Below are 12191 nucleotides of genomic sequence, written 5' to 3'. Positions count from 1 at the left end.
TTCACATGTCTCTCCTCAGGCCAGTGGTGCCAGGTCCCCTCGCTGATGCTGGGCCCAGTGACGCCATGCCTCCTACTCTGGACATCGAGGGAGGTCCGGCGTACTCGGTTCGTGAAGTCCTGGACGTCGGGGGGGGGGGGGGGGGGTGTTACTTGCAAAGAAAAAGCCGAGACTGGTGTTTTGTGGGTACAATTTAATGAAGCTGCCAGTTGAGGTCTTGTGAGGCGTCTGTTTCTCAAACTAGACACTAATGTACTTGTCCTCTTGCTCAGTTGTGCACCCCACTCCTCTTTCTATTCTGGTTAGCGCCAGTTTGCGCTGTTCTGTGAAGGGAATAGTACACAGCGTTGTACGAGATCTTCAGTTTCTTGGCAATTTATCACATGGAATAGCCTTCATTTCTCAGAACAAGAATAGACTAATGAGTTTCATTAGGTTATTTGTTTATGGCCATTTTGAGCCTGTAATCGAACCCACAAATGCTGATGCTCCTGATACTCAACTGGTCTAAATAAGGCCATTTTTATTGCTTATTTAAGCAGAACAACCGTTTTCAGCTGTGTTAACATAATTGAAAAAGGGTTTCTAATCATCAATTAGCCTTTTAAAATGATAAACTTGGATTAGCTAACCCAACATGCCATTGGAACACAGGAGTGATGGTTGCTGATAATGGGCCTCTGTATGCCTATTCCATTAGATATTCCATAAAAAATCTGCTGTTTCCAGCTACAATAGTCATTTACAACATTAACGTCTACTCTGTATTTCTGATCAATTTGATGTTATTTTAATGGACAAAAACACATCAATAGGATCTCACTAGTTCATGCTTGGCTCTGCCCACCTCCTTGCATGTTCTGCCTACGATGATTACTTTACTCCCACAACAGGCTCTGGTCTATCTTGGGTTAGTTCCAAAAAATATTTGGTACAACCAAATATATTTATAACTAACCCAAGATAGTTAATCGGTGTCATTTTCAATGGGAGCAAATTAAGCATAGTGGGGCGGCAGGTAGCCTTGTGGTTAGAGTGTTGGGCCAGTAACCGAAAGGTTGCTAGATCGAATCCCTGAGCTGACAAGGTACAATTCTGTGGTTCTGCCCCTGAACAAGGCAGTTAACCCACTGTTCCTAGGCTGTCATTGTAAATAACAATTTGTTCTTAACTGACTTGCCAAGTTAAATAAAAAAATCGTAGGCAGAACAAGCAAGGAGGTGAGCAAGCAAGTTCCTATTGTCATGTACTTCTATATTTTCTTTTGGGAACGATTTCTGCGTGCCTGTTGAATAACTAAATTTGCCCCTTGCACTCCTTGTAAACAATATTTTCAGAAACTTTGGCAACGGGTCATGTCTACAAAACTTAGTTCACTCTGTTAGAAACACATTTTAGTTGAGAACAGAAACCTGAAATCGGGCTTTTCTTCGCTGACAAAATAAGCACGTCGTCAGACCAGTTCCATCTTGCTCCATTCGCTCCTCTTCCTCCAATGATGCATATAAACCCAAATCAATGGCTTTCTTTCCTAACCATGTTTAGTGAGGAATAGAAATTTCAACCTGATGCGTCAGATTTATACATCTGGTGAAACACATATCCTTGTTCTGTGGTACAACTACAAGAAACACAACAAAGGAAGCAAATATTGAAGTTGTTTGTTCCCCATGCCCCTTACACCCCTCAATGTGTGATTTGGTTGTAATGATCGTATCACACTTCAATCTCTATAATAAAACAAACTTTTATAGGCACTTGGAATACTTGTTTGAATATTTTCCACTCTACTAATCACACAGGCCAGAAAATTGTTTTTGCACATCAGCAATTTAATTGGACAAAGCAAGAACACATTGGTTATTACAGTAGCAGAAACATTATCAAACCCCAGAGTAAAACACTTTTCAAAACGAAAGTTTTGAAAATGTCTGTAGGCACTGCCTAATCTTTAATGATATTGTGTCCATTAAAAGCAACCAACTCTAAGGCAACACAATGGGTCTGGTCCCTCTGGTATTAAAACATGTTCAAGGGGCAACAGCGCACATTTCAGATTCATTCAGGTTTTTCCATAAAAAAATACCGATCTTACTTTATAGAAAATGGCAGAAAAATCAATTTATGCACAGAATTACTATTCAAAGTAAAAATTGTGTTCATTTTTGCACTGCATAGCAATGCTGTCTTTTCCCTTCCTGGATGCACATGTATCACTATGCCAGTTACCATGGATATGCATTTGATAATGCTGCTACTAATAATGTTTAATTTATTCAGTTATCGAAACAAAGAAAGCAAACAAGCTCCCTTAGTGAACATTTGGATTTTCCTTCATACAGCTTGAAATCAAGGTATGGTTATTTACACATTAAGCAAATGTTGAGGCCATCCAAAATATATAAAGGGGAAAAGGTGGAATGCAAAAAGAAACTTCTTGGAAATTAAATTTGTAAAAACAAGAGAATACTGTGCAATATTTGTCTGCCCCTGCAGAAAGAAAGCAGTGGCATCTATCCCTGCAATTGGCTGAATTGAAAACAAAATGCAAGAAAAAATAAAGTTACCCATTTTATTACGTCAAACCCCCCAAAAAGTGAAGGAGCCATTACTTTTGACATGATTCATTGCATCAAACTCTAAATGGATTATTATTCTTAAATCAAAAGCAATTTATTTTGACTTTAAGTCCTTGTGAAAATGGGTTTGAGACAGTGTAAACATACCAACAATGGCGCAAATCCTAAAGTCTCTCCTTAAGTGATATTAATTTAAAATGGTACAGCACTGGCCATGTACAGTCCGTCTAACAAGGGCAGCATAATACGTGTGGTTTATTCCAGTCCTCCATGGCTCCCCTTAACCTCCTATGAAATCAGTTTCATGAGCCTAAGCAGAGGTAAACTTCCCCTTCAAATTCCATGTACCAACAAGTCTTAGTCTGCCACAAGAGGCAGGGATATAACACAGATCCCTGTGGTGGTGCTCCAGTAGCCAGTAAGAAGTTGACTACACCCCCCCCAATCATCAGTGTGTGGGGTATCCTGTGGCTCCCATACTGGCCTGGTTTGCTAGCATACTCCCATTCAATCCCAGTGTAACTTCCATAACCCCACCATTACTGAGGGCACTCACACCTGTCCACCCAGCATTGGCCAGTAAGTGACTGCAAACAGGGGGGGGGGGGGGGGGAGAAAAAACACCAGCAGCTTAAAGAGGCGAAAGCAAGACAGGCTTAATACCAAACGGCACCCGATTCCCTTTATAGTGCACAACTTTTGTCCAGGGCCCTGAAAAAGTAGTGCACTACATAGGGGAGCCATTTGGGACTCAAGCAGACAGCACACACAACAAATAAACTGAGCAAGCGCCAGCTGAGGACAGAACGTGCGAGCCCACGAGGGTATGTCAGAGGATCAGCACAAAACTAAGACAGCAGAGAATATGGTAGGGAGAGAGAGAAAGGGATTTGATATTGAAAAGGGAAACAGAGCGACGGATGGTATTTGTGAGTGTGGGCATGCAGACAGAGCATAGGCTCAGTGTATTAAATTAGTCATGATCAACTGGTTTAGCTTTACATAAAATATGTTTGCATGCGTCTTGACTCCTCGTATCCAACCCGAAGTTGCTGAAATGGGTCAATGAACGGCTGAAGTGGGACTAGCTGCGTTTAAATTTGGCTTTGAAGTTGAATTTTAAACTTCTTCCCTGAATCCTGTAACACTGCAAATGAATAACAAAAATGTGACTGTTTCATGCCAAAACCCCATTCATGACTTGTTTTCCTGATCAAATCTTTAGCAACATCCAGTATGAAACAGTACATCGGGTATTGGCAACAGTGACTGATGAGTTCAACGTAGTAAGAGTTGGGGAGCCTGTAGCTCAGACAGATTGATTTTAGGATTTAAAAAACAGTTTCAGAACAGCCCTTGTCAGGAGTTGTCAACTATAATTCCCAGGCATTATTGCTTAACTATTTCTTTGTAGCCTAATATTTCCTCATAAGAATATTTACATGGGGAAAAAATTTGGTGGGATGTTTACATACAATCTAGTTAAGTAACTCTGCAATTTCTATTTCCAAAACAGTAAGATTTAGGATTTCAGAAAATTATTCCAAGTTACTACATTCTTTGGTTCTCTAGATTAGAGAAAAACAAGAACTAAAAAAAACAGTGGTAAACTCATTATCAATGTTTCTCCTGTTGTAAGAGCAGTTAACAGGATTTGTCAAACCCAATTCTACCAATTTGAGACAAGCAAATGACCAGTCATGTCAAATGTAGCTATAATCTACCAACACAAATTCATACAACATCCCATTTCAAGTAGCAATGTCTTAACTCAGGAGAAAAAAAATCATATTCAACAAATTAAGGGCAAATTAAAGTTCAGAGTAAAAACAAGTGTGCATGAAGTAACAAAAGATGACATGGCACTTAAAAAATAATAACGTGGATGCGACACGTGCACACTAAGATGTATCCCTCTGCACTGGGAAGAGCTTCATAGGGCAGGGCAGCAGGTCCCTTTCTGTGTATTCAACAATACCAGTTTCCTCACTGTCTAGGACGATGTAGTTCATTGAGCGGACACTCACATCTGGCGACAAGTCCAATTAGACCCAGAATAGTGGCCATTTTGAAAGGCCAAAAAGGACATTAATTAATGCTCTTTTTATATATAAAAAAAAGAAAAAAGGCTCAAACTCAGATGGGAAAAAAAAGGATGAAATTGCTGTTATGTTGACCAATAAATCACAAATTAAATCTTTGATTATATCTTTTTTTTAAGTGTGTTTTTTTTGTCTTTGTCTTTGTCCTCATAAGCTGGATATGGTGGCGAGAGTGAAGGTTGGAGGACATCTTTGGCTCCTTCCTTCCCCTGGCCAGAGCTGCAGGCGACTGGGCTGGAGCCTAGCTGTCCTTGGGAAGCCCAGCCAAAGTCACAGACATTCAGCTGCAGCCTTGTTGCTGGAGGGGAGGGGAGCCCTGCAGATGTCCTTGTGTACTTACTGAAAACCCTGCTGGTTCCAGGCCTGGGCCTGGCCGTAAACGCCATAGGTGGGTACCTGCCACCCATTGGGGACATACTGGCCAATCTGCTGGGCATTGCCATACCACTGGGCATACTGGCCATAGGGCTGGGCTGCAAAGCCCACTTTGTTCTGCTGCAGGGGAAAGAGGACAACAGTGTAAGAGTGTGTGCCTGTGTATGCATGCGTGCGTGCGTAAGCTGTGCATAAGCTATGCCGATGAGTGGAAGCCTCTGGCTCTTGCTTCATACCTGGGGAACTTGCTGAACCTGCTGCATAGAGCTAATCATGTCCGGGGTCTCTTTACCCCAGTAACACTTCACCATATGTCCATCTATCGAAGTACCATTCACAGACACAATTGCATGGGCTGCTCCCTCGTGAGAGTTAAACCTGAACAGAGAGGAGTCAAAATATGGTGCTAGGTACTGAGAAACATATGCAGAAAATTGTATTTCAATGATACTAAGTCTTTGTCAGAGGTTTAGCAATTTTTCATCTCATGGCATACCTCACAAAGGAATATCCTTTGTCTGGGAACACACGGATTTCCATGATTTGTCCAAAGGGGGTGAAGGTCTGTCTCATCAATTGTTCTAGAAAACAGGAGGGAGGCATGTCAAAGACCCCTCTCTCTCACACACAACAGAAAGTAAACAGTTGAATGACAGACTACCAACCTGTTAGACCGGTGCTGACTCCCCCACAGTACACAGTGCAGTTACTGGGGCTTGACTGGTTCACTACCTCATCAAAGGCCAGGTGCTTGGTGTTGGCTATTGGGAACAGGAGAATGAAAGTTAATACATTAGCATTCAACAAAATAAGATCTTAGGGGCTCCATTGATCACACAATGGAGTAAAATGTATGACATTGTCCTCTGAACTCAACCAGTGTTAGAGGATAAAATAGAGAATATAGTTGTAAGATAAAAACCAAACATTTCTTCTCTATGACAAATGCGCTGGAAACCAATGACTATCTTGCCTGGACTCACTTTCATAGGTGGTTTTAGGGGCTGGGGGTTTTCTAGTGGCCCAGTTGGTCCTGATCTGTCTGCCACCTAGCCATTGGCCACCCATCTGCTGAATGGCATTCTCTGCATCCTGTGGGTAGTAAAAGAGATTCATCATATGACCCATCTACATACCCAAATACCAAAGGATAATGTTGACTACATTTACAGGAAACTCTTCCATTATGAGTTATTATGACCCCTCCATAAGTGATTACGTCCATCTGTAACACTTACCCACTTGTTGAAGAAAGAGACAAAACCATAGCCTTTAGATTTCCCTGTGGCAATATCTTTGACCACACGAGCATCCCTGAGGAGAAACACACCATTCACTCAATAAGGAGTAATGTGACCATGTAAACAAATTACTGACTGATATCACACCAATTACTCTTCAGGACTTAAGCTATCCAATGTAACCCTCTGATAGAGCAGATAGACATTAATGTTTGTAAGGTACATACGATATCCTCCCAAATGGGCCGAAGGCAGCTTTGACATCATCTGTTGTGATTTCGGGGCTGAGATCTCCAACAAAGACATGGAAATGATCTGTTGGGAGAACATGAGACAATTGTGACTCCTTGCTGGATGCAGCACATTGTGAAGAAATTGAGAGATGAGCAATTCCATGTTAACAGAAGGATGCAGACGGATTTTTCCCTTTAAAATGTAAACTCAGCAAAAAAAGAAAATGTCCTTTTTTCAGGACCCTGTCTGTCAAAGACAATTTGTAAAAATCCAAATAACTACACAGATCTTCATTGTAGAGGGTTTAAACACTGTTTCCCATGCTTGTTCAATGAACCATAAACAATTAATGAACACCACCTGTGGAACAGTCGTTAAGACACTAACAGCTTACAGACTGTAGGCAATTAAGGTCACAGTTATGAAAACTTAGGACACTAAAGAGTCCTTTCTACTGACTCTGGGGAAAAAGAAAAAAAGAAAGAGACCCAGGGTCCCTGCTCGTCTGCAAGAACGTGCCTTAGGCACCCTACAAGGAGACATGAGAACTGCAGATGTGGCCAGGGCAATAAATTGCAATGTCCGTACTGTGAGACGCCTAAGACAGTGCTACAGGGAGACGGGACGGACAGCTGGTTGTCCTCGCAGTGGCAGACCACGTGTAACACCTGCACAGGATCGGTACATCAGAACATCACACCTGCGGGACAGGTACAGGATGGCAACAACAACTGCCCAAGTTACTCCAGGAAGGCACAATCCCTCCATCAGTGCTCAGACTGTGCGCAATAGGCTGAGAAAGGCTGGACTGAGGGCTTGTAAGCCTGTTGTAAGGCCTGTCATCACCGGCAACAACATTGCCTATGGGCACAAACCCACCGTCGCTGGACCAGACAGGACTGGCAAAAAGTGCTCTTCACTGACGAGTTGCAGTTGTCTCACCGGGGGTGATGGTCGGATTCGCGTTTATCTTTGAAGGAACGAGCGTTACACCGAGGCCTGTACTCTGGAGCGGTTTGGAGTTGGAGGGTCCGTCATGGTCTGGGGCGGTGTGTCACAGCATCATCGGACTGAGCTTGTTGTCATTGTAGGCAATCTCAACGATGTGCATTACAGGGAAGACATCCTCCTCCCTCATGTGGTACCCATCCTGACATGACCCTCCAGCATGACAATGCCACCAGCCATACTGCTTGTTCTGTGCGTGATATTCTGCAAGACAGGAATGTCAGTATTCTGCCCGGATCTCAATCCCACTGAGCACTTCTGGGACCTGTTGGATTGGAGGGTGAGGGCTATGTCCATTCCCCCCCAGAAGTGTCTGGGAACTTGCAGGTGCATTGGTGGAGAGTGGGGTAACAGCTCACAGCAAGAACTGGCAGATCTGGTGCAGTCCACAAGGAGGAGATGCACTGCAGTACTTAATGCAGCTGGTGGCCTCACCAGATACTTACTGTTACTTTTGATCTCCCCTTTGTTCAGGGCCACATTATTCTATTTCTGTTAGTCACATATCTGTGGAACTTGTTCAGTTTATGTCTCAGTTGTTGAATCTTATGTTCATACAAATATTTACATGTTAAGTTCTCTGAAAATAAATGCAGTTGACAGTGAGAGGACGTTTCTTTTTTTGATGAGTTGACTGCAAAGTTAATGACTGCAAAAGTTAAAACCATACAACTCTATGCACAATGACTACATTTAACAATGATCCCTGAACATTTTTCTAAAACACATTTACTTGAAGAACAGTGCAGAAAGTAAGTAACAGAATGACAGAACAAACCACACAAATTGTAATTCTCTTACCAAATGTTGCATCTGCACTGTTCAAGTAAATGTGTTTAGTAAAATCTTCAGCGGAAATTGTTCAAAGTGGTCCTTGTGCATAGAATTGTATGGTTTGTTTAACTTTGCAATAATAGTTATTTGTTATACATATTTTAATGTGAAAATTCTGAGTCTCTGCATCATTCTGTTACAGTGGAGTTGCCCATATAGAGATGTATTTGTATATCTATGGTGTGAAAGACCACATTTACAGAGAGAACCTCACTATTTTCCTATGGAACTGACTGATAAGGGAGCTGGGCACTTACTGCTTGTGTCTTTCTTCTGACTGCTTGGTGTTGTGGCCCAGTTGACTTTAACCTCCTAGAGAGAGAATAACCATATTAGAGACATTTCCCTCAGATTACAGACCAAAGAATTTGAAAACAAATCCAATTTTGATAGACACCCATATCTATTGGATGAAATACCAGTGTGCAATCACAGCAAATACGATTTGTGACCTGTTGCCAGGTCAAATGTAACTATTTGCACATCATTACATTGTATATAGACATAATGACATTTGAAATGTCTTTATTCTTTTGGGACTTGTGAGTACTGTTTACTGTTCATTTTCATTTCATTTCACTTTTCTTCATTGTCTATTTCACTTGCTTTGGCAATGTAAACATAAGTTTCCCATGCCAATAAAACCCCTTAAATTGAGAGTGCAATAGTGAGCAGGCTAGATGTTTATATAATTTAGATACAGTGGGCTATATTACTACCTCAGTTTCTGTGGTGCAGTCTGTGAGAAACAAATGAGCCACCTGACCAAACGCAGAGTGAATCTCAATGCCGTGACAAGCAGAGAACAGAACATGGAAGAACTGTGCACTCCATAAACAAGTGGACTATAAACTACTGAGTAAAAGGTCCAAATAACAAAGGACTTACAAACCAGTGACATTATCAACTTGTATTACTCCTCAAATGGTCCTTCATTACCTGTTGAGGATAAAATAATTGGCACTGAATATATATTTCTCCTGAGGTTAGACCCTATATGTATTGTGAAGCTGTGAGTCTGGAAAAGGTACTGAAATTGTTTTAGATTTATCACAACCGGCAGTGATCGGGAGTCCCGTAGGGTGGCGCACAATTGGCCCCGCGTCATCCGTGTTTAGGGGAGGATTTGGCTGAGGTAAGCCATTATTGTAAATAAGAATTTGTTCTTAACTGGATTCCCTAGTTTATATTTAAAAAAATATATATATATTTTTAAAAAAAATTAAAAAGCATACCGATTGTTTTCTTTTACAAAACCAGCGATGGGTCAAGAACATTTTAATCTCTAATATATAGTCAATCAACCACTAAGACAGAAATGCACTTGATGTCCATACAACAGAACTAACCTACTCCATATTTGGAGCAATAGGATAATATATATTATACACGAACATGCCTGGTAGTCAAAATTGGAACCAACCGTGGTGGTTAGGACTATATTTGGAATCAGATCACATCTTTCAGTCTGATTTAATCTGGGGAATCAAAGTACTTACCTGTGGACGCGAAGTCGGAATAAGCCATTCTCACAAAGCAAATCAATACATGACTTTGCCATTTCAACATTGTTGAGAAACTCACTGCCTGACACAGCTACTCCTCATAGTTTTTGCCTACTGGTTGCTCAAAACCATAACTCACCCATCCCAACTCAATTTGTAGATACGATAGCTTACCTTACCCATAATTTTACGTCCATTCATGGCAGACAGCGAAGCAGCAGCATGCCTGTGTTCATAGAACTCCACAAAGCAGTATGGATCATTGCCTGCAGTCTAAGATAACAAGAGTTACAATGAGTATGTTTACATGCACACTAATAACACCATATTAAACTGATCATGGCAGTAGGCAGATTTCACTACACTCGCATTAACATCTGCTAACCATGTGTATGTGACAAATAAAATTTGATTTGATTATGCAAGTCATAAACACATTACTCTGCTTATCTTAAATCAGCATAAGGTCAAAACCAAGTAAGCATACGGCGATTAAAACCAGTATTTTTTTTTTGCAATCTTTCAAATCATTAGGACATGTAAACACCTTAAATTCAGGATTCCTGCTGTGTTTGATCTGCGTATGTGCTTGCACCAGCCGAGCAAGCCTCCCTCTTTAGAGCGAGTGTGTTCAGCACAATTGAATACAAGAGTCTTACAAGTTTTCACATGCAAATATGCTTCCCAAAAAGAACATGAACATAATCAAGCAACTAACATATTAATCCAACTACCCACAATAATTACATTATTGTGTGCATGTAATTCTCTTGGGTCCAGGAATACTCACATCAAAAATCATTTTACAGCTCTTGCAGGGGCCGATCTGTGTGAAAACCTGTAGGATGAGGGGCTCAGTGACATCCCTAGACAAGTTCCCTACATACCTGGAGGGAAAAAACAAGCACGTGAGCAAGCAAGTTCTAAGCAAGTTTAGCTACTTCTTCCAGGGAAGCAAAATGTTGGGTACACTGCTGCACTTACAATTAGCAAGAACAGTAGACAGTTACTTCAGTGAGACAACTAACCTTATCTAACCCTTGCGTTTGACGCATATTTCGTTTAAAGCAACTTCTGGCCGTCCCCCCAAAAATCTGACTCTCGTTTACGTGGCTATCATCCCCAGCAGCCGGTAGAAAAGCATGCATTGCATGACGCTTGGAGTTGGGCCTCGCGCAGTCCCTTGCTTGTTGGAATGTGTGGATGTCAGCTAGTTAGCCAGCTAGCTATCATATTAAACTCAATAAATCCAGAACATAATTTTGGTTACCGATTAAATGTAATACTGGGCAAATTGGCTGACGCCAGGGCACAAATTAGTGGATGACACGCCTGTCTCTGCATATTTGCCACGAAAGTAAGGTTGTTAGCTGAAAGTTAGCCAATGATTGCTGCTTTGACAAGACGGTAACGTTAAAAGTAACAGTAGTAGCTCATTTCTGTTATGGACATATTAATAAAATCAATATCAAGTAACTAGCTAGTAGTTAGCTGGTTAGAACGACTAGATATATATATATAGCTAGTCTGTTGAGACGTAGGTAGCTAACGTTAGCTGGTTAGCTAACTATAACTAGTTTTCGTTTCGGCAAAAGCGAACGAGCAGCTAGCTAGCCAACTGTGTTCTGACAAATCTCGAGCCATGGACTGGCCCGATTGAGTTACACCATCTACATCAATAATGGTCACACATTGACAGATAACAAGACATTAGTACATGGACGTTTTTAAATGCTGGAACACACTTTATTATAGACACATGTAAAGGTAGCTAGCTACTGCTAGCCAGCCCGCGTTAATGTTAGTTACTTACAGGGTTTTGGGCTGTTCGTCGTCCATCATCATCATCATGTTTTCGTATGTCGCGCCCTGCGAGAGTAATCAGTGTATGGTATTTTGAGGGATACACACGCACTTTCTGATACAGTTCATGCAGACTTACAGGAGTATTTATAAAAAGGGGCACAAATCACCTCAGTCGCTGACTGTGGAAACCAGCCGTGATCAGCTTGTATGAACAATGGGTGCACAGCCGAAGTGGAAGATGGCGGAAAATAAGAGCGGATGTCCACGGTCGCATGCGCAATGAATGGACCAAATAATGTGTAACACACTTCAGCTGCAGGCGTCAGTAAAACCACTATTTCGAAACCATATCTGCTTGTAATCTTGCGTTTTATAATGACGACCTTTTAAGTGACATTACCAAGACACTGGTGATGAACAAATCCCGACATTGTCTGGGACAAAACAAAACATATATTGTGCACTTTAAAATTCTACATAAAATATACGATATATCCATGTAATTAC

General features: G+C 41.3%; 1 protein-coding gene across 5 annotated transcripts; it reads right to left on the bottom strand.

Moving 5' to 3' along the window:
- Positions 1-1811: 1811 nt before the first annotated feature.
- LOC109896088 (nucleolysin TIA-1) lies at positions 1812-12027 on the bottom strand. Of its 5 annotated transcripts, none has more exons than XM_020490320.2 (12): positions 11852-12025; positions 11692-11747; positions 10669-10765; positions 10053-10151; positions 8631-8685; positions 6525-6612; positions 6295-6370; positions 6040-6148; positions 5722-5817; positions 5553-5637; positions 5293-5434; positions 1812-5176 (listed from the first exon to the last, which is right to left on the bottom strand). In XM_020490320.2, the coding sequence occupies exons 2-12, from the start codon at positions 11727-11729 to the stop codon at positions 5018-5020; spliced, it is 1044 nt and encodes a 347-aa protein (XP_020345909.1). In that variant the 5' UTR covers positions 11730-11747; positions 11852-12025; the 3' UTR covers positions 1812-5017. The 5 variants fall into 5 exon arrangements, with proteins under 5 accessions (XP_020345909.1, XP_031685634.1, XP_031685635.1 ...); XM_031829774.1 differs by having other exon boundaries at positions 1812-5173; XM_031829775.1 differs by having other exon boundaries at positions 1812-3166; positions 5022-5176; positions 11692-12008.
- Positions 12028-12191: the final 164 nt, after the last annotated feature.

Source organism: Oncorhynchus kisutch, linkage group LG8 (assembly GCF_002021735.2).
Source record: "Oncorhynchus kisutch isolate 150728-3 linkage group LG8, Okis_V2, whole genome shotgun sequence".
NCBI lineage: Eukaryota > Metazoa > Chordata > Actinopteri > Salmoniformes > Salmonidae > Oncorhynchus > Oncorhynchus kisutch.
The sequence above is the reverse complement of the archived record's forward strand: the minus strand, read 5'-3'. Positions and strand labels throughout refer to the sequence as shown.

Coding starts and splice junctions, on each gene's coding strand:
- LOC109896088 (XM_031829775.1), bottom strand. CDS start 11,729: ATGATGATGATGATGGACGACGAACAGCCCAAAACCCT. Junction 10,152..10,668: donor GCTGTAAAATGATTTTTGAT/GTGAGTATTCCT, acceptor TTGTTATCTTAG/ACTGCAGGCAATGATCCATA. Junction 5,818..6,039: donor CCCTAAAACCACCTATGAAA/GTGAGTCCAGGC, acceptor TGTTCCCAATAG/CCAACACCAAGCACCTGGCC.